At 38.7% G+C, this 23091-nt stretch overlaps 1 protein-coding gene across 13 annotated transcripts in view; it reads right to left on the reverse strand.

Moving 5' to 3' along the window:
* MAGI2 (membrane associated guanylate kinase, WW and PDZ domain containing 2) overlaps positions 1-23091 on the reverse strand; it is a 701683-nt gene that overhangs the window by 225807 nt on the left and 452785 nt on the right. For all 13 annotated transcript variants that reach the window (XM_063155597.1, XM_063155590.1, XM_063155591.1 and 10 more), the window contains 2 exons: positions 17841-18056; positions 10652-10865 (listed from right to left, as the gene is read on the reverse strand). In XM_063155597.1, coding sequence (XP_063011667.1) covers positions 10652-10865; positions 17841-18056 — 430 coding nt within the window. The remainder of the gene's footprint in view (positions 1-10651; positions 10866-17840; positions 18057-23091) is intronic.

Genomic DNA, 23091 nt, shown 5'->3' on the forward strand with positions numbered 1-23091 from the left:
CAGATCCTTTCTATGTATACTTTACCCATAAGCAATTAAATTTGGAGCCAAATATCGTAAACATGTTAAAGAAGACTATAAACCTGAAAATGATGTCATCATTACTCCTTGATTTTTTGAGATGCCTTTCCTACAATACCATCATTCAGAGACACTTCTAAACGATGTTTCATTTATCTGAGACATCCTAAGAGGAAGCTCATTCCATACAATACTGAATTATTTTGTTTATTATTAATTTGCTGTGTCATTTTAAAGTGTGCTTATGATTTCTCTTATAAACATTGGTACAAGGTGTACAAAAGCAGGAGACCTGGCAAAAATGGATTAGGATGTAACTGTTTGTGAATTTCTTAGTTACTGATACAGTCCATGTGATCCCAACACCACTGGTTCCCCTAGGGAAAAATAAATAAATAGAACCAATTCCTTCTCCCACTTTGTCTTCCATGGCAGACACATTTTCCACTGCCTCAATTTCTCTTTCTCTCTCAATACAGTGACAGTGCCTACTTCTCAGCAGAACTGTCACCATGTTAAAGCTTCCTCCACATTCTGAATGGGAAAGAAGGTAGAGCAGAGCTATGTATGGATGAAATGGCAACTAAAATGAAAATTGAGGCATTTAATTTTTTTTTTCTTAAAAGCATTATCTAGTCTAGAACACCATTCATGACAGGTGAAGATGATAAACAAATCCTTCCCTTCGAGAGCTGAGCTATATTTGCAGATATGAAGAATGATGAGCCAAAGGCAAGGTGAATTTGAAATGATGCCAGCAGCCTGTGCTTGGTTGCAAGTGTAACTAAGACACTTTCTCAGAAGCTCTGGCTGCCTGTGGTCTCCTGTAGGGTGCATTTTTATGCTGCAGTCACAGCCCCACCACAGCTCGTGCTAACTTTAAATTAACTGGGGGAGATGCTCCAGCAGTGCCAGTGCTGCAGGACGGAGCTCAGCCTGGGCTCATCACCCCAGCATCCATCCACTGAGCTCCCTGGGTGCACCCAGCAGCTCACGCTGAGCTCCACACCACCAGGGATACCCTGTTAGCAGGGCCAGAGCTCAGAGAGAGCTTGGACATTCCTGGGGGAGCTGCAGCTGCATGTCTGGAGCGTGGGCATGTCTGCACAACAGCCACGCTCTCCCAGATCTTAATTCTGAATTATTTTAGGGACCCCCACTGACTGCAGGGACTAAATTAGAATTACAGATAGTTTCCTATGACTTTAAAAGAGCAATATATATGATTACTACTAGCAATGTTTGCTGTGGTATAGAGCAAATCTCAAAGCGTTTTACAAAGGAAATAAAAATAACTACCCCTGGTTTAGAGGCAAGAAAATGGAGTCACAAAGTCATGAAATTACTGTCCAGAGCCTCCAAACAAGCCAGTGACAGTAGCAGTGCTAAAAGCCAGCTCTGTTGCAAGTCAACTGGCCAATATCCACCCATCAGACAAGCCCAGTTCACCAGCCCTGGAAACACCCCTAAAATATTTTTAGAAAGGGTTTTCAAGTATCTACAAAAACAGGTGCCAAACTGGAAACAAGCCAAATTCAATATCAATATTTAAAAATGTGAATTAGTTGAATTGCCACCTTCAAGGCTTTAGGTGAAACTAAGAACAACAATCAGTTTCTCTTCCCTTTAGCATAAATGTGGCTTCCACAAAGCCAGCAGGACTGATGTCCCAGTTTTGTGCAAGATGACCACTTTAAACAAAACCATAAAAGAACTAAAAAATCAACAGCTCTTCCAACAGAAGAGTGATCCTTCAGTCTGCAGTGATATTTCACAGAATGGAGATGATATTTTATTTAGATCAGCTCTTAGAGCACTCAATATCCTCTTCTAGGTGATATCTGTCAAACCTGTTCAGCTACTTAGTAACAGCAAAACGCATCCACAAGAACTTTTGTCTATAACAAATAATTGCAGAGGCAAAGAAGCATTTGAAATTCATCCCTCTTCTCCTTGCTGTGCCTTTTCTCTTGCCCTGCCTCTCCACTTTATAATCTCTACTAAACATACAATACAGTGGGACTAAACAACTCCAACAATGGAACTTCAAAGGCTTCTAGACAAGTACTCCAGTGGGTAAAAAATCCTTTCCTGCTCTGAAGGCAGGACTTGAAAGAAGGCACAGCCAACCCCACCTGACTTCTAACACCTCCACAGTCCCATTAGTATCCTCCTATGCTCTTCCTAGTGAGAGCTTGTTTGCTTGGATCATCTTAGCAACCAGGTACACAACACACAAACACTCCTTCAAGGAGGAGAGACAGGACAAATGTCACATTGCTCTCAGTAAAAGAGGGAAATGAGTAGCCCTGGAGTACAGAATTGTGGTTTTTATGTCTACTTCAGTCCTGCATGGGAGGTTTACTTGGCAGGGTATTCTTCCAGTCTCCCCTGTGTCAGCTATTCCCTCTTCAGCTCTGCAAAGGACCAGAATGTGTAAAAGCTAAAGGGAGACAACCTTTATCTCCTGTTTTTAATATAATTAAAAGGAAGCCTTGATAGGAAAGCTTCAACTGTGGGAGAAGAGACTGAAGGAACAGTAAATTGTAAATTGGTCAAATTAACACTAATGGCAAGAGTAACATGAACACATATCTGCTGCATAGGCTGTGCACACTGAATTCTCAAGCACTAAAAAACCTTGTAGGGGGCATAACCTGCTTACCTTACAATCAGGTATAATCAGGTGTGTCCACTTGGGAAGTCTTATAGAGAGACCAGAAGGAAAAGGGGCTGGGGGTTTACAGATTAGTTATGAATGAACAGCAGATGAACTGCAGCAGCAGTTGTCTCAAACAGGCATTTGGAGTTGTCAGTGATGGAATGAGAGTGATGAAACAAAAGCATCCTGTGAGAAATACAGCTGTGGCTCCAGCAACGTTTTACACTCACCAACGCTTCATTATTTAGCAATAACTATACCTTATCATTAAAAACATGTCTAGAAAGCCCATAATTTCAATAATTTCAATGATTTTGATTACTAGTTAGGACTACTGAGATAACTGCTGGCAAATCAACAATGCATGTCTTAAAATCTCTCTAAAAATCAACAGTAAAATCCTAATTTTTGAAATTTTGGAAGCAAAGTTTCCTTAACAAAGGATCCCTTTGGTCTTGATTCAAGCAGGTGGAGCATGGAAAGAGCACATCTTTTTAAAATTCACCCAAATTTGATACCTATGTACAAAACAGAAACTGCATATTGGCCTGAAGTGTATTGCAATTGCTGTTTTTTTTTAAAGGTCATTCAGGAAAGTAGTGGAGCTTAATATTTTGCCAAAAGTCAATAAAATAATTATTGCTGAACTAACTTAAATCCTCTCTCTTCACCAAGTATTTGCGCCTAGCAGAAACAGTTTATTACAATTATAATCTGTCGTCTGGTATTAGTTGCACACAATTTTAAATATATGTGGAAAAAAATGTTCTTCAGCTGGGTGAAGAGTGAAAGAAAGAGTGAAAAAAAGCACAGAATACTTCCCAGAAGCCTTGACTCAACCTCATGCTCTTCTCCAGATTTTCTTTGTGGCTCTGCTTTTAAGACTTCACAGAGACTGTTGAAATGCCTCTGTTCCCTGTTAATAGCCCTGGAGCTGGCTACCAGGCCAGAGGCTTTCTGGGAATCTCACTGGATACTACTCAATATCTTCAGGAAGTAAAACCACTAGGAGTGTGGCTTTTGTTATCTAACAAAGTGTTATCTTTTTATTATAATTATTTGTTAGACAGGATATTATTTTATTTAAGATTTGAGTATAATGGATTTGTGTTAACAAACTGTGAATTTAAAGCATTTTGACAGATAAAGTTTCTTGTACTAACAAAGCCTGTGGGCAACCTCTTGAAACATTTTTGAAGGAAATATAGAAAGTACTTACTGACAGGAATAGCCTTAATGCCGTTTAAAAGCACTGCAGACCTAGTCTAAATTGTGCATCTTGCAAGATATGTACCTTGCATGGTATTGTGGAAAGCATTTCAAAATGGGCATTGTTTCAGTGTGTTTGGGGGCAGCACATATGGGTGTGTTTGGGTTTTTATTGAACACATTATATTTAAGCTAGTCCTTGATCTAACAACTTGAGCAAAGGGGAGCAGACATGAAGAAAATCACAATGCTCTGTAATGCCCTAACTTCAGCAATGCTCCTCCCTCCTTTTTCTTCATGCTGGAGCATTGCTTGTCTGCAGAGATTTTCGAGTGGCACAATAACGATCTTCAAGTAATTTGTGTGTGGAGGTTCATGGATAGGAAAACAGAGCATTAAACCAGCAATTTTGCAACCCATCCATTGTGGGATGCTCCCTAAGCTCCTCGCACACATGCAGGAACAGATACAAAAGGAAGTTGTCCTCTGGCATTGGTTTGCATAGCAGCAGCTGTGAGTGCCAGCCTGCCTTGCAGTTCACCATGTGCTCACAGTTCATGGTCCTTAAGAGACCCAGGTTTGGGAGTTCCTATCCTCTGAATCTTAGATGGCCTTGGGCAGTAGATAAGCACTTATGCACTCAGCCTAGAGACAGCAGCACTGCCTCTAGGCATTCACAGGAGCAGAAGATGCTTATGCATGACTTTTTGGGGAATATATAACTGCCTAAAGTTTCCTATGGTTATTTCTGCTGTTGAAGAAACTCTCTTTGACTGAGGCTGTTTAACAAAGAATGGGCTTCATCTCATGTGACTGCAAAAATTACATAGCTAATTGTGTAGGATTTTTCTCTCTTCAAGGGAGAGACACCTTTACAGCATAATTTATCTTACCTATCACCCAGCAGAACCACCTAACTATATGCTCTTAAGTGACATAATCCTGGTCATATCATCTCCCCAATGGCCTCTGGCTGTCACTTCTGAAGGGTGCTGGTTTTGACAAGCTCTGTGTCATTTCTTTCAGGATAATGGAGATGTCTTTGGCTGTTACTGTGCCTCTACAGTGGTGCTTTGGCTTAGATCAGGAGGTCATTTTGCAAATTAATCTCTCCCTCACTTATCCTCTTTTTCACATTAAGTGTTCTCCACTCTTGTAGCTCTTCAAGCTTTTCACTTGAATTTAAACCAGAGGATGCACAGCAGGAGCTCACCTAGTGCGCTACATTCTCAGGCATGCAGCCCACGGCACCTGAAGAGATCTAGAAGCTGGGTCATCAGCACCAAGATGTGCTCACTCTTCTGATATTGCTAATCTATATATAGAAATGGCTTAGACCAAAAGGAGCTCAGGCTGGTTTTAACTCAAATCTGGTCTCATGGATGGAGTTCAGGGCCCAAAGGTGGTAGAAAACTAAGTGCACTTCCAGAGTCCAACCTTCTTTTCCATTTTGTCTGAAACAAATCCAATGTGGCCACACTGAAATGTGAGCCAAATCACAGTGTGTGAAGACAGCCAGAAGATTTCCTTCAAAAGTGGAGTCCTGACACAAATTACATGCTACTGCAGACAAAGTTTTGGATACCTTTACTTGTAGAAGCAGCTGTATTTTGGCAAATTAATTCTGCCCTTAAATATGGACAGGATGAATTAGCCTCTGGAGATAATTATCTCTCTCCATTGACCACAGAAGGAGTCTTGGCAACTGGTTTATGTTAGATACCTAATGCTATATGGCAAGCCAGGTGAGCTGATTCTTCTAGTTCAATAAATACAAAGGAGAAAAGTTACAACAACACTACAAATATCAGAGGTAATGTGCTGGAAGATTAATTCTGCAGAGCACAGCAGCAGAGACCTTTGGGGGGAAAGACTAGAAATAAGAAAGGAAAGACAAGAGGAGTTAAGCTGGCAGTTTGACCTGGATGTCAGCAGAGATAAAAACAGCAAGTGAGAGCAAGGGACAGCACACCACTAGTACAGACTGATAATGTCTTTATAACATCAATAGACAAGAGAAAAAAAAAAAAAAAGAATTCATCATTCCACAAATTCTTTACAGTTCTACCATCTTCATGTTCCTAATTAACTTGTCATGAGGCAAGGAAGTAGTCTCAGGAGAAAAGATCCCTCTTTTCAGCTGCCTGTCCTGCTGTATGCCATGTTGAAGTCCAAAGTGCACTAGAAATCTGACTTTTTATGCTGACCAAAACTGACAGATTCAATCCAACATATAAACAAAGAAAACCAATTATAATGATATTCACAAGACCCCTGATGGATCAAAATTGTCTATACAATGAATCTTACTGACACAAGATGGCTTGTTTCCCAAAGAAAAATCCTATCAGAAGTGTATAACAGTATGTGAAAAAAACCAACAAATCCCTTCATCCTAATTGCTGCTTAATTCAAATAGTAGAAATACCCAGACAACCAAAACATTTCAGTATTATAGGCTGATACTCTGATGTAACGTACTCGCAGAAATATGTTAGCTGAACTAACTTATAAAAGTTCCTGTAGTTACTGCAGGACATGAAAGTAATCTTGAGCAGGTAGAAGGGTATACTTCCACCCAGTACTTTTAGTATCTTACACTATAAAATAATGGTGTATCCAGGCTTAAATAAAATATCTTGCTTTGTGATGGTGTACTAATGGAGCAGTCAGGAACAACTAAACACATGATGGTTCTTCAGGTAAATAAGATTTTGGGATAAATGTTATTCCTGCAGTCAAAAAACTTTCCTGTCTTAAAAACTACTGTCAAGAAAATCTGATCCCGGTGAAGTCCATAGCAATATTCTGGTAGATGTACTCTTCAGATATCACCTGAAATTGCACCAGCTGTATTAAAAAACTTAATGGCTGTTTTTTTATAGTGAAAAGGAGAGTCCTTGGCAAAGGACTATTTTATAGCCGTTTTTCAATCTTTTATGATACTTTCATACAGAAAAAAAAATCTTTAGCAACTAGAAAAGATACTGCAACAGGTCCAAAAGGCAATGCTGACTGTACTGTTTTAAGAAGTAGGTGTTGAAGTAGTAAGAGACTGAATGTCTGCAAGATGTACTGGAAAGTGTTTTGTTAAACCTTGTGTGGCCACATTCTCCTAAAATTCATCCACACAAGTAAAAAAAGATAATCCTTTAAAGATGTTCTATTGTGGCTTGCATTAATTTTAGACTTTTCTCCACTAAGAAAACCATTAATGTAGTATAAGCAATATATGATGTAATAATTGTTGAAGCTGGACAGTTGAAGGCCACATTTCAGGCTGACTGTACATGATAGCATGTGCACCTAGAATCCTGGTCCTTTCTTGTTTTGCAACGCTTTGGCATCACACTGGACCAACACAGCAAACCCTGATTGCTTGGGATCTAACAACCACACCTGCTGACTTTGTGAGGACAACACAGATTTGGGTCCCTAGTATGTGGTTTGAGAGCTGTTGGCAAGGCAAGGTCTGAAGGCTATGGGAAATCACAGCCTTTCCTTCGCCCTGGGAGAGGGAACAGCTAAAAATCAGTGACGACAATGATTTATTAAAGCATGCCAAAATACACCACATTTATCAGCCATACTTAAAGCATGAAAGAAGGAGCAAAACTGGAGTGGTATTTGATGGCATTCCAATTTATATACAGTCTGTTAATTATTGCATGTTCTCATTAGCATATGTTCTGAGTGAAACCAAATGTAGGAGATGGAGTCCTATTTGTGTAGTGTGTGCCTGTATTTGAAAATTCAGATTCATATGTAAGGGAGGCTGGAAACAGCCCAAGAAATGTACTTAGGTAGCTCTTCCTGAAAAACACTGGTAAGTATTATGTTGCAAGAAGAGATGCTCATGTTCTGTCTGTGAATGCTAAAATAGGTAAACATAAGGTCATGCACCTATGTCAGAAAGGGAATGAAGGGAAGAAACAGAGCAAGACATGCTTTAAAATACAACCATCCTCTGAATCATTCAGTGAATCTGGTAGATGACATGTTTTTTTGTTTTTGTAGTCCTTGAGGCAGAGGAAGTTCCTTCCACTGTGCTTTACAAAAAGTTAACTGAACCATTAATGATTAACAAATAAATAATCCTGTCTATAGACAATTATCTTTCCCCTTATGAAGTCACTTCCTCTCTCACTGTAAATCTGCCACACTATTCTGATAGCAGTTTTGGTAAGTGAGGTCACATCTGAATTTTAGAGGTTACTTTGAGGTGAATGAATGAAACTGCTGCATGAAATCTAGGACCTTTGGGTATACCTGTGACAACCTGGAACTTGAGATCGTTTGCTGCTGGAAGGCTTTAGTGTTTAAAGGCACAATCCACATGAGCCTCAAATAAAGCAATAAAAGATGCTGCCTAGTGTGGCTTTTTTTTCCCCACTTATTGTGATGTACACTTTAAAAATGTTTGTTTTTCATCTATTATTTAATAATCTAGTACAATCTTTACTACTGTTCAGGGAGATGTTGTTAGACAAATAGGTTTTTGTTGTCTTTTTATCTTTCCGTTTTTTTGTGAAAGCAAATGGAGTCTCTTCATGCCATTAACCAAAGTGACTTGTAAACAAAGAGGCAATTTAACAGCATCCCCACAGCATTACATTCCTACTTAACCCTGCAAAGGCTGTGCAATGTGAAAGCTCAAATGATCAGAGAGTTGTTCCCTTTGCTGGGATTCTAGTAAATAATCTTTTTACAGATGTGCAATTGCATTTTTTTGCAAATATATTGTTCAAGATTATAATCCCAAAAGCAAGAAGCCCTTACAATAGACCTCCTATGCAGTCTGCACCTCTGATTGATTTCTTTGCTTTACATAACATTCATTTAGTGAAAGTGAATGATGAGCATTGTCAGAACTGCAGTGTAGAACAGAGCATTTCAAGGAAAGGAAGCAAGATGTAACATTAAAGGAATTTGAGGAGTGCAATGGCTGCTCTGTAGAGCATTAGGGCTATTTGCATTCACTGCATTTGTTACAAAATATATATTTATTTTCTATTAAATTACCTCCTGTAGTATTTACTACTCTCACAGTTTGGTGTGTTTTTTTGGTACCCATCACCCCTTCCCCCGTCCTCCAAATGTACCACAGGTTTTTGTTATAAGTAAAACAAAAGTGCCATATAATTCAGTCTGCTTTCTGTCAGAGCATTCAATATGTGTGGAAAAATTAAATTTGGGAGTAAGGTAAGAAGGAAACAAGGGTTTCAACTAGCCCTGAGGTCATCCTAGCTCTTCTCTGCTTGCTTGGACAAATTATAATTATTCTTTTTCTAGAATAGGCACATTTTTGCCCTTTTCAGCAAACACACTTATGTTTTAATAGTTACTGCTATTTTCAGCCTTGTACATGCCAGAAGCTATAGTTGGTCATGCCAGTATTCATTAAAAAGTCACATGCACAAACTTTATTCTTAAAATTTGTTTACACTTCATGTGATAGTCACAACATTTTAAATTAAATGCAGGATTCAAAGCATAATTGACACCACCAAATGTTATTTTCACCTACTAATAATCAGAATAACTGATAATGCTCCAAACTGAGACAGTTCCTTAAAGCAAACATACATGCTCCTTCTACCTCTGTAGTAGATTTCTACTGATGAAAATGCTGGCTTTTCCATTTTCTTTTTTCTTTTGAGGAACAAAATGTTATACCAGCTCAGAAACGTGCTGTATTTTTATCCTGGTAATTTACAATAATCAGAATCATAGAATGTGCTGAATTGGAAGGGATCCATCAAGATCATCAAGCCCAACTCCTGCCCCTGTGCAGGACACTCCAATCACACCATATGCCCAAGAGCATTGTCCAAACCCTCTTAATTCTGTCAGGCCTGGTGCAGTGAGCTTTCCTGGGGCGCCTGTTCCAGAGCCCAGCCACCCTCTGTGGTGAAAAACCTTTTCCTGATATCCAATCTAAAAGTCCCTGACTCAGCTTTAGGCCATTTCCTTGAGTGCTGTCCCTGGTCACAAGAGTGAAATCAGTGCCTACCCCTCTTCTTTCCCTTATGAGGAAGCTGCAGACTGCAATGGGTTCTACCCCCAGTGTCCTTTTCCCCAGGCTGAGCAAACCAAGTGACCTCAGCTGCAGCTCATAAGGCTTCCCCTCCAGACCCCTCACCATTCTCGTGGACCCCCTTGGAAATCTCTCTAATAGCTTAATGAGAGCATATAGAGCATAAAGAACTGTTATATCCATTACTTCAACGAGTTCATACTAATTAGTAACAGGTATGTATAGTCTACCAACAGGGAAAAGTTTCTACACATAACTAATTCTCAATATAGTTGTTTATTTTACTATTTCTATATACAGCATGGTCTCCCTCTACTGTTCATTAGCTAGCTTTTAGTCCACTCATTTTCCTTTCCTTTAACTGGAAAAAAGCTTCACCCTCTCCACCTCTGTCCACATAAGGAAGGACAAAACCAGTGATTGTGTTACTTTCCCAGCAGAAAGCACCAGAACAGCAGAAAGGCCTTGCTTTTAACAGAAGAAACAAAAGCTTTAATTCCTACCATTAAAGGAAGCATACCAGTTATCTATCTTAAAACCCAGCAGGCTTCCATCTAAATCACTAATGCAGGAATTGCCACCAGCCCTCAGGAGCCCTGACAGCCAGAACACTCCTGCTGTTTTAATGAGGAGGAGTGCAATGCTCCACTTCACCAGACAAACCCTTTCCCCACCCAGTTAAATACAATACAGCTATTAAAAATAGAAGAAATAAGACTTACTCAATAAAGTAGACTTCCCCCTTTTCTGTATAAGCCATTTCCCAGTTATCAGGCAGTGGGCCCAAGTCATCATTCTCTTCAGGTTTAGTCTGTTTTGTTACATCCATATCCTCCTTTGCCTCTTCAGGCTGACCATATCCTGGTGCAGGACAAGGCTGGGTGGTAGATGCCTCACCTGAGACAGCTGTACTCTTCTCTTCATGTTCACTTGATTCTACAAGATAAAAAAAATTACAGGTTTTGGATATCCAAGTTAATGGTGAAGAATTTACGGGGTGCAAGTCTCTGTGAACTGCCAGCCTTGAAATAAAGAGAACAATTCTGTTTGGTTTACACAAAGGTTCCTCTGATGATGCATTTTATTTGGAACACGATAAAAGAAAATAAAGGAATAAAACCAAACTGAAACAAGTTTAATAAAGAGTTCTGGCTCATTCTGTCCCAGGAGTCCTTCCAGACCAGCAATAAGCTCTGAGCAGAAGGCAGCTTCATATCCAGCAGCTCTACTGTCTCATGTCTTAACTTCTCAAACTATACTCCCAACCACATATATATACACACAAAAAACAACTACCCCACTGTTTTACTACAGACTACAGATCCTTTTCACTTAAAAATGTATGTGCACTAATTGCTTTATGTATCCATATATCAAATAAACCAATGATATCCAAGAGCTCATAGCAATATATTAACCATATAGAAAGTGGTTGTGATTTCATTGTTGGTATGACCTGTAGGAGGAGGCTTAGCTTTCCAGAGCCAATACCAAATGCTTCAACTTATCAACACTGTAGTGTACAGGAAAGTTCACAAAGATGAAAATTTATTAAATGATCTAACAGTGCACGCAGAGCAAGGAAGTATGCTGATACCACATGAAACACGCAGGAAAGTGGAAGACAGCTTGGGTGAAATGTTCTAATTAGTGATGCTTACAACAGCAAGAAAGAAGAGCAAGAAAAAATTAACAAAAACTGTTTATAAAGGTGTAGATTTTAATTAACCCACAGAATCAATAAATGTTCTGCTATGCCAAGCAGTGGTAAGAAAGAAAAGGTTTAGGAGAACTACTAAAGATTGAATAAGCAATACTAAGAATACAAGTAACAATTTTTAATGGAAAAGAAAAATAGTAATTATAAGCAAAGATAATTTTAATTAAGTAATGAATTTGCAATGAGCTGCTACTTGAGGCAGAATTGTACAAAAGGTGAAAACTAGATTAAATTGTTAAGGATGAGCACAGAAAAATAACAGCAAAACAGAACAGTCAGTCTAGAAAGTGGGATATGGCCAGGACATTAGGGCTAACAAGAAAACTTTCTGTAAGTGCAATAATAATAATAATAGTACCAAAAGCAGATTCCTTCTGCTATGTGGGAGGGAAGGAGAGCTGATAGTTTATGACACATAAAAACCCCAAGGCAATTAGTGCTCTTTTTGCAAAAAAAAAAAAAAAAAAAAAAATCACCTGTGATTAAATGACTAACATAATTAATATCAGCAATAGGGCAAAAGAAGGTGGAGTGGGCAGAGAACAGGTCAGGTGAAACACAGATTACCTAACTGTTCTCAGCTGGCAGAGCTGGATGAAATGGAACCCAGGGTACAGAGAGTACCACATAAGCAGACTCATGGAAAGTAATGCCAACACCTTCCAGACTTCATGGGGAAAAGAAACTTGGAAAGGACAAACAGAACCCTGGTTTCAGCAAAGTATATATTATTTGGGTTTTTAGAGTTTTAGATTTAGATTAGATTTTTAGTTTTATATTCTTAATTTCTGAGTACTTAAATTTCGTCTGAAATTATTTGCTCAATTAGGACATTTTGTCTTTTTGTAAAAAAAAAAAAAAAATAAAAGGAGGAGGAAGACCCATGAAACTGTACCTGCACATCTTTCTCTTTTTAATTCCTAGGATGGGGAGTAAGAATCAAACCACTGACATGCAAACTCTTCAGAGGTCATAAATATTTGTCAAGACTTTTCAGGAAGAAATTATGTCAAACTAATCTTTTTTTCTTTACATGACATAGTAAAAGGTGCTGCTTCTTGGGCATAAATGGTATATACAGCTTTCATGATTTTAAAAAATACTTTTGACACTGACACATCAACCCTTCAGAACAGCATGAAAAAAACCCAGATTCAGCCTTGGAAAGGATAATGATCTACAGCTCTATATCCACACAAAGCTCATGTTGGTAAATCTTAACTCATGATTGAACTATGTGGAATTACAATCACTTTATGCTATTTGGAAACATGAATCTATCTGTCTGTAGCATTTTCAAATATGTAAAAGCTTCCTGCAAAGCAGAGATTATGTATGGTCCCCACTTCCCCTGAGAATAGGACAACTTAATAATTGCTGAATAATTTTTGGGGTGTTTTGTTCTTTGCAAAGCAAAATTCCTCATCTACTTCAGGCCTTATTAACACATCTGTGAGTTGTGTTTCTGAGGCTGGCTGCAGCCTTGACCACATCTGTACCACAGGCAGGAAGACATGCAGATTAAACTGAATATAAGACAAAGGTCACATGGCAGATATGAGCACAGCAGAACAAATTCATTTGGGGCAGAGATGAATCACACACAATGACTGTTGATCAGCCAATGTGTCTGAAGAGCACAGATGTGGTGACACTGCTGTGCCCTGGGATTTTACCATATCTTTAATATGTGTTCTTCCTCAAGATCTTATTTTCAACAGGCCTGAAGGGGTCAGATTTGTGATTTTCAATAACTATATTAACAAATCCCATCCATAATGATGACAAAAAAAAAAGTGAAAATTGTTTCAATTATTTACAGTTTCATTTTTGAAACTTGCCATCTAAACATGCAAGAGGACCTTGTCACTTTATTCCTTTATTTTAATGCTGCAGATTATTCATGCAGAGAAGTTAAAAAACTTAAAACTTAGTGTCTCCATTCAAAAGAACCAACTAATATGAACAAAGTAATATCAGAAAATAAAAAAATAGCAATTTATGAGGTGGTTTTAGCAGTTCTGAATAAAAATATTTAATATCTTTATACCCTTATTGCATCAAATGGATAATTTCTTAAATTCTGTACAGGAAAGAGTCCATCCTTTTAAAATAACTGTTGAATACAAGAGTAGTTTAACTCATGTTTGCCAATATATGTGAATGTGTCTCCTTGTAAAGATATAGCTTTGCAGCCTTGGAGTTTCTCCCTTTCCTGTAGAGCTGGAGCCATATTCAGTATTGGTGCTTTTATTTGGAGGCATTGCTGCCACTGACTCCTGACACAGTGAGAGCCAGGAGCTGACCTGGGCAAGGAAAGCAGGAGTCATGGAGAGCACAGGGTATTCTGTGGGTCACAGGATGTGACTTGCTTGTGATAAATTGAGCTTAGAGAACCTAGAAAAATCAATGGATACCAACTTAAATGTGTGTTTTTAAATTTTGTATTTTAAATGTGTGCGGTTTTGGAAGCTTTGTATGTTGTCTTCATGCCTCTGGCTGTCACTGCTGTGTAATAATAAAACAATAAACTCAACATGTTGCCTAGGTCTAGTGCAACTTGCATGGTGATTGATGGCATTGGGACTCTGGTCTTTTGTTCATTCCTAGGGCCTGGAATGATAATTTTGAAACTTTATGTCATATCTTACGCCTCAATTAATTTGAGCCTGACAGAACTTCATTCTCTGGGTGCAACTTATCATTGCTCAAGCACTGTCAGAATAATGCACATACATAAGTATGCTTTCAATGTGAAAGTGATTCTTCTGGAGTTTGGATGATAAACTTCATCAGTCAGCAGTGGAAAGCAAATGTGACATGACCAACACAGTGTCAAAAAAATGATGCTGGTTGTAAAGGAGACCAACTCAATCCGCTGCAGACATTAACAGTGACAGCAGTAAAAACTGCTGAATGTCTGACAAGTTTCTGGTTACTATTTGATCAAGATTCTTTTTACCTGTTTGGTCAAAGCATTAGTTTTGCAGAAATCATTAATTTCAACACAGTGTCTGTCAGGAAAGTCTTCTCAGGTGCAATATCTCTCACCCAGTAGTGTGCTCAATTGCACTAAGTGTAAGAAACCCAATATTAAGTCTAGACTTGCCCATCCTAACAGTTAATCTATAGATTATGTCTCCCATATGTTTCTTGGCAAATAGTAAAGTTCTTAATTTAATTTTAGTCATTTAAGCTCTTTTGTATCTGTAGGCTGAATTAATAATTCTAAACTGTAGAGGTGATCCCCTAAAATGTGTATCTAAAACAGCTATGATCTCTTACATTGTGACATTTCTTTTTTCTTCTAATTTTTTATCAACAGAGCAGAGACGAATAGCTCAAACAAAAAAGTAAGACATTTAGGCATACAATTTACTAAAGCTGGATGAGATAAATCTCATCTCCCAAATTACACTATTTTGTCCTGAGAGAACTTGATCCAGGATGAAGAGTACTCCAGGATGAAGAGTACCAAAAGCCAAAGCACTGAGAAGGATTCCTGGTGGCTTTAGGGCTGAGGACAGGTGGCACAAATCAGAAAGAATAAACATATTGGGCAATTATGGTCACTCTGTCCATACACAACTATCTCAGGGAAATCTGATGGACATGAAGCAAGGCATATGGAAGGTCTTTATGAAAAATTGCTAAAGCTCAACACTTGCACAGATTATGCTGACACTGAAAAGCTCCCTGAAAATTCAGACCAAAAGCACAAAAATCTCTGTAAGCACAGATATAACTTAACTGGTCTGATAAGGATGGGTTTCTTTTCTTCAGAATCATCTTAGATCTGTTAATATTTCAACCTCATGGTCCTATGTGTTAGAGAGGTACTTGAGTTGACAGGCTTGGATATGCAGTTAATAAGCCATTAAATTGCTGAGCATCTATAAAAAATGAATCAATGTTTCAGATGTCCCAGGAGCCTTATAATTAATAAAAGCCTCCTCCTGGAAGTGAAGTATTTAAAATAGAACACTCTTTCTAAAAGAATTGGCAATAACAAATGTCCTACCTTTGCTGATTCTTTATAAAAACTAAAATGCTCCCTCCACCAGGAGTTTAAAAAGAAATAAATTAATTAAAATATTCTGGTTTTCCTGATTGTTTAAAGACACAAACTGGAAATGCACTGACATTTTAGAGGTGACTAAACCTCTGTCAGCTCACAGAGAAAATGACTGCGGCAGCAGGGTCTGTGGGAGCCACACTGCCCAACAAAGGCAGCACAGCATGTATGTGCAGAGCTGCTTTGCTACAATCCCCAAAGTCCTCAATCAGTGTAACTGAACAACAAAACACTGCTTATAAACCACGAGAGCCAACACAGGCACTGCTTGTTCTGCTGGCCACGCCAACAGGATTTACTGTGGCGGGGAGAGGAGGGGAAACAGGGCTGTCCTACATCCCTGCTCGTGTATTTCATTCTGTTACACAGCACATGCCAGTGCCTGCCTCTTCTGGGCTGCCTAGCCATTGCTCACACAGAATTTGCCTGGGAGAAGCGTATTATAGGTGTAGAATTCAAGGAAAAACGCGGGTAAATATTGCCTCTTGATCCACTTGGAGCTGAAACATATTGTCCTGGAAATTGCTGCTCAGCAATGGTCTCCTATGTGGCACATTTTGAATAACTACAAAGAATGATCTTTCTAACGATTCCTGCAATACACATCAGAGAGCAAATCCTGCCTTTGCCTCTTTCACTGTGGAAGTATCCTGGCAACAGCAGCAGTGCTGATGTTAGGAGCTCCATCCTTTCCTGCTTAGCTGTGTAGGAAGGGCACTCAGTGTCAGAGAGATGCCAACAGATGCAATCTTGTGTGGCAGGGATGAGCAGGGCTCGTGCAGCATGTGGTGGCATTGGCAAGGGAGCAACACTGCAGCCCTTTGGAGAGCCAAGGGGAAGAACCAGACCCACTCTCACCCCACTGCTCCTGGACACCCCTGGCAGATGGGGATGGGTTCTGCACAGGAATTTTCCTTTATATGTAATGTTAGGCAACAGCTAAGGAAAAGCATGTGGCAAAATCATCCTGGATGGAAACATATCAAATTCAGTATACTTTGTAGTGAGGCGGGAATTAAAAGGGTATATATAGACTTTGCAATATGAAAATCTTTCTACAGAGCATAGAAGATTAGGCAATAGATTTTTTTGTTCCACAGTAACCTATACATTTATAGAACTTGCAATATTTCATTTTGTCTTCTCATCTGTGTCATTGTCACTAGACTTCGACTTCAACAGTCTGAGTCTCTAAGTTTGCCAGAAAGGATTCACAGCAATATTTCTCATAAAAATCTGAATTCTTCCATTTTCTTAATGAATGACAACAAAACAATTTCTTAAATTCTATTTCAGGATAAGAATTATTAAGTTCTGTAAAATATTGCCTTAGTGTGAGGTGGACGGGGAAATTGATTACCTGCTTCAGAATAGGCAGGAGTTCCTTCACTCAAGATACCAGTCAGTACCCAGAACCCCTTTTTTTTCCCTGAAGCACTGTGATCCAAGAAGTAAATCAACAATTGTCTTTCAGAGGTCTTTGACATCTGAAACTCTTATCAGCTTTATGCAGGCTCTGAAACATTCCTGAAAAGTGTCCTCCAGATGGTATTGCCGGGTAGGTTTTAATGGCAGTGCCACACCTTTGTTAATATGGTGACTTTAGTCTTGCACTATATTGCTATGTCTTCATGATAATTTCCAAAATTTCATTTCATAAGGTGCTGAACAATCTTGTGAGTGTCACCATTTGAGAACAACAAGACCCAAAACACAGAGACTATTTATCTGAACAAATTGCAGTTCTCTAGACTCCCTCTATAGTCAACAGAGAGGAACAGGCATTTGTGAATGATTTCCTAACATAGAAATCTAAACCAGGTCACAATCCATGCTCAGGAAGAAGATATTTTTCTCTTTGGTCTATGAAGAGGGTTCAAAGAGACTAGTTCAGAGACAGAAATCTTTGCAGTAGCTGAGGTAAGTGAGATGACTCCCCAAAATAGAGGTTAAGTAATTATTTTTAGGCTTCAGAGAAATCCTAATATTCAAAATTCCTGCCTTTGCCTCTTGCAAGAACATCCTTACCTGAACATGCATATTCTCACTGCAGAAGGAGGTTACTGAGGACTCTGAATAACAGAAACTCACTGCAAAGTAAGAAGGAAGAACAGACCTGGTGTTACTGTCACGTCATTGCCATTGACCACAGGTCTTTCTTCCTCCTCTTCCTCTGGTGGTTCAATGCCTGTCTTCTCCATGTTGCTCACAGATTTATTCCTTTTTCGTTTGCCTTCAGCCCCTGGAGTGGCACCTGGCAGGATCTGGTCTGTCACATTTAACAGCAGCGGGGCTGGTTCTGCTGGAGGCTTCGGAGTGCCGTAATAGTTGTCTGCAAACAGAGAAAAGGAATAACACATGAGATTGCAGAAATACACAGGCAGCTGCTGCTGCTTCTTTTGTCTTACATTAATGTAAGATGTGTGAGGTGGGATCTGGCTCGTCAGCTTAAATAAAGAATAGTTCAAAATGTTTTCTGCAAAATTGAATGTTTACCTTTCCTGAAATGGTAATTAATTTTCTTTGAGGTAACACAAGTGATCCAATCATGCTCACAAACAAGTATCTTATTAACAATTTCTGAAATTGTAACAGGTGAAATTTACATTCCTGCCCAACAAAATATATTTCTGAAACTATAACAGGTTAAGTTTACATTCCTCTCATCCAAATACCTGCCAACCAGAGCCGCTCTCTTATTTCTAATAATTAGTTAGGACAAATTAGTTTTGCAACATTTATGCTACAAAACAAGAGTTTCTTAAGGATCAAAATTATGATGAGAATATTGATTATTTATTATGTTATGTCATTTTCACTCCCTCAAATAATCTCACTTGCTTCGAAAGTAAATAATCAGCAAATGATTCAGAGATTTGCAGTTTTTAGTAACATTTTCACTATCTTGTTTTTCATATTTGTCAAATCTTTGCTGTTCACAATTTCCAAATTTGTAATAGTTAATGCTAATATATTTTCAAAGAAACCTTTGAAAATAAGATTGAAACCTTATGCTTTAGGGTTTAACATTATCTCCAAGTACTAAGGAATTCTGAGAAGACTTAAGGTGGCTGACAGATTACCCTCTATTTGTGTCTCCTGAAATTTCTGGCAACTTCCTCTGAGTCATATACTTTCTGTCACAAAGATTATTAGATTAGATGGACCACAGCCCCATCTTATCTATCACTACTTGTATGCTTGCATTTTTAGCACATCTGATCTCAAAATTAGTGTCTTGCTGGTACCACAAATTTTTCATTAAAAATATGGTTAAAATAGATCAGTAAAACAATTAATAATATTTTAAAAAGCATGTACTTTCTAGAAAGAAACATAAATAGTATGACAATATTAAGACAATATGACAATATTATTGTAACCACATATAAGCATGACAAGAATAAATGCATTAAAATATATATGTTATACGTGCACAGTAAACCATCATAAAATACATTTTGCAGGCAGAGTAAAAATTATTATTGGCACTTGTGTTTCCAAAGACTCACTATGTTCAGCCACATGACCAACTCAATACAGGTAAGTAATTGAACAGCCTTGAAACTACTGAATACTCAATAAATTTTTCACAGCAGTTTAGCAAAACAATACTAATAACAGATGTTTCTGTAATTGTAACACACTGTAAAAATGTACTGTGTTAAATGACACTCATAGTGACTCTGGACTTAGGCATGTTTGAATACAACTTTGACTCACTGCAGATTTTCTTAGGGTTTTGTGAGATGGCAGCAGGTTTAACCCAGCAGGGCAATGAGATGGGGCTCTGAGGGGGTGACAGTGGGAGCTCTCTGACTGCCAGGGTCAAAGCAGGGGAGCAGCATTTGGGGTCCCAAGGGCACGAAGGAAATCTACACTGACCCACTAACAGAGACTGTGCCTCCAGAAAATGTCAAGACCAGATCTGATTGCAGTCAAATTTCTATGCTCTGACAGTCCAGGCTGCTTTGAGAACATCTGAAATCCAACAGAGCTCAGCTGGAAGTTTACTTTTGTACTGCTCTAAGATAATGTCAACTTTATTGGTGAGACTGTGTGTCTGTAATATCCCATACTTTGAAAAATGGATTCCTCAATTTAAAAATCTCCCTGGCCTAAGCCCTTTCACCAGTTTTAATCAGTGCCTCAGAGGCCTTAAGCTTGACAAAACTCGTCAAATATGCACTGATTTCCACTGATTCCATAAACATCAGAAGATCTATCCCAGGGATATTGTACTAGTGCGACACAAAGTGTGAAACTCAAGTGCAGTATCTTGGCTTTTTTTTCCTTTGTTCTTAGTTTTGTCATTTTCATACAAAATTGAGTGCAGTAATAATTAGCAGTAATGCTAATATCCTGAATAGTAGATGAGGTGTTTTAACTGAAGGATGCTCTCATGTTATTTCAAAATATTAGACACTTTTTCACTTTGAGTGACTGTATGCATTAGTGAGAGACAGAGATAAAATTCATACACACAAAAAAATCCATGAATATCACATACATAAAAATGTAACAAAAAAATTGCAGATATAAGATCGGGGGCCAAAGAGGATTTAACTCATATTTCAAATTGAAAATACTGTATAATTTCCTACTTCTGTCCCACAACATAAAACTTTATGTGCTTTATGATCCAGTAACCACTGATTTAAAAGTGAGTTTAAAATCATTTATTGCTAGCTAATTATTGATCTATATTTTTAATTCAAAAATATACAGAAACAATGGAAATAAAAATAAGAAACTATACACATACTGATACAATCAATGTGTCAATATAAAATTAGTTAAACTCCAATAGAAAAAAATACATAGAGTGAGATATCCAGCCATTTAAATGAAGGAGCAATGCTCCATTACAGAAAAATTAGCATCAACTTAAACTGTATCTTTTATGAAGAAGAGATTCTCAGTGTCTTGAAATTCCTTACATAAGACTTGGGAGATTAGAGATGATGGAAGACACTCACAAAACCTTGGCAAATGTCATATCTAAGCATAATATAAAGACTAAATGTTTGAAAAACGTAACTTTTGTTGCCATTAAATTTTGAAAATCTCTGATCTCTTTTTCATCTTCCCCGAGCAAAGGGGAGGGTTCAATAGGCTATTGTTGAAACACTGATCATAAGGTACTGAAATTAATTTTCCTGTAGGTAAAAAAAGGAACACCAAATAAACAATTTCAACTGTAGTTAAGTTTTTAAAAGGAATTATTAAAAAGAAAAACAAAAAAAAAAAAAAAAAAAAAAGAAAAAAAAAGAGAAAAAAGTAAAAAAAAGAAAGTGTTCTAGAAGAAAACATATATCTCATGCTCATTGGCAATGAGAAATACCAGCAGTTAGGAGTTTTTTAAAAAAAAATGAATGGAGCACAAAACAGACAACACCTTTATAGCACTATACAAAATCACATAATATCCTTTCTTTTGTATACTGCCTGCTGTTCTGGTACTTGCCTCTCAAAAATTACATGGGAGAACTAAAGAAGGGCAATTAAAGCTTGGAACTGTTAAAATTGATTTTGAGTTCTCAGCTTGGAAATGGGACAGCTGAAGGGGGATATGGCAGATATGTATAAAAACAGGACAACCCTGGGAAAGTGCCTAGAAAAATCAATGAATGGATGCTTAGCTTCCCACTACTTGAGGACAAGAGGATACCCAATGAAATTAGCAGGTTTAAAACAAGCAAAAGAAGTGTTTTTTTACACAGCATAAGAGAATAGTGGCATTCACTGTGAGATGCTGCCAGCATCATAAGTGCAGTCAAAAAGCAATTATACAAAGTCATAGAAGGAAAAAAAGGCCATGAAAGCCTATTAAATGTAAAGGTACAAATTCTCAATCAAGAGTTCCATACAATCAGATCGGTAGAGTGCAGAATGTAACTCTGCATGCCTTCCCTCTTCTTGCATTTTATGCCTTAACATCTCACAGGTCCCTTCCAATCTAGGTGATTCTGTCATCCACCAAGGGGCAGTAGTAAAGACATTTTCCCTCCATTTGACTAAGTGCAGCTGCTCTATTACTCAGGTTCCTCCTTGTACTCAGAGAAATGTCTGTGTACTCACCTGCCACCCCTGCACAGTCAAGAGGTCAGTTTAAGCCTAAGTGAAGCTCTTTGTGCTGGCCCCGAATCAAAGCCTCGGTGCAGGCAGGCGGTGCAGAGAAAGCCCCTCTGCTGAATCCATCTGGCTGCTGCTCCTGATTGCTTCAGTGCTTCCAGCTGCTTCTGAGTGCAGCTGAGCACTGGAGAGGGTCTGGCCTAACCTATTTGACTTGGCTGCCAAAGCAGCTTGGAAGCCATGGCACAGTGACAATTACCAAGTGTCCCTTGCCACCCCCGAGCTGCATGAACGCTGTCAGCACCCTGATTCTACAAGGAAGAGTCAGACAAATTGATGGGTAGGCTTGCTCTGATGACAGAAGCCAGATTAGAAAGTCAGAAAGTCACAAGAAGCAAAAAGTGAGGAAATAAGGAGGAGGAAACAGCTTATTTTTTTCCTTAACTTTAGTTCACCTATGTCAGGATGTAGTAAGACTTTTATTTTATTGATGAAATGTTTGATGGTGAAGCAATATCCTAACTTGCTTCCTGAGAAAAGGTAAGCCTTTGAGGATGAAAAAAAGACAGAGCACTTGGGTGGTAGCAAAGAAGCAGAAAAATCCTCATGCTGAAATGATAATAAGCCTCAGATACACTGACAGTGCCTATACTGATGTGCTCAACACCCAGTGATGGCAGCTACTGAGCACAGTTACAAACGTGTCCCCATGTCGTGTTCTCCTTTGTGCTCCATTGCAGGGACTGACATGCGTGCACTTTCCTCTCCTGACCTTCCCAGTCCCTGTCCCTTTCCTTTCGTGAGGAAAGGCCCAAAATGCAGCATAGAGTGGACACCTCCTCTTGCCATCCTTCTGGACAGAGAAGGGAGAGGAAGGGCTTTGTGCCCGGTCTGCACAAAGGAGCTCCTCATCCTCCAGGCTCCTTTAGCTCCTGGGCCAGGCCAGCCTGGGCCATCAGGTTGTGGAGAAAGGGGACCATTGCTGAGAGCACCCTTGGCTCCTGAAGCTCCCCTGATCTCACATAAGGAATTAAAAACTCTAGTTTAAAAATGTATCGTGAAAAGTTAAATTAGTGATGAGGAATTAGGAAATTATAGTAAAAATGAACAACCAGACAGAAAACAAGAGGTGTGCCAGAGCCAGAAGCTTTTAGGATGAATGCTCCCAGCTGTGGTGTGACTCACATTCTGAGCCCAGAGCACAGACACATTCCTTTTCACACTTATTTTTAGAGTGAGATGAAACAATACCCAGCTACAAATACACACCTGCCTCTGCTTATTCAGCACCC

Source organism: Melospiza melodia, chromosome 4 (assembly GCF_035770615.1).
Source record: "Melospiza melodia melodia isolate bMelMel2 chromosome 4, bMelMel2.pri, whole genome shotgun sequence".
NCBI lineage: Eukaryota > Metazoa > Chordata > Aves > Passeriformes > Passerellidae > Melospiza > Melospiza melodia.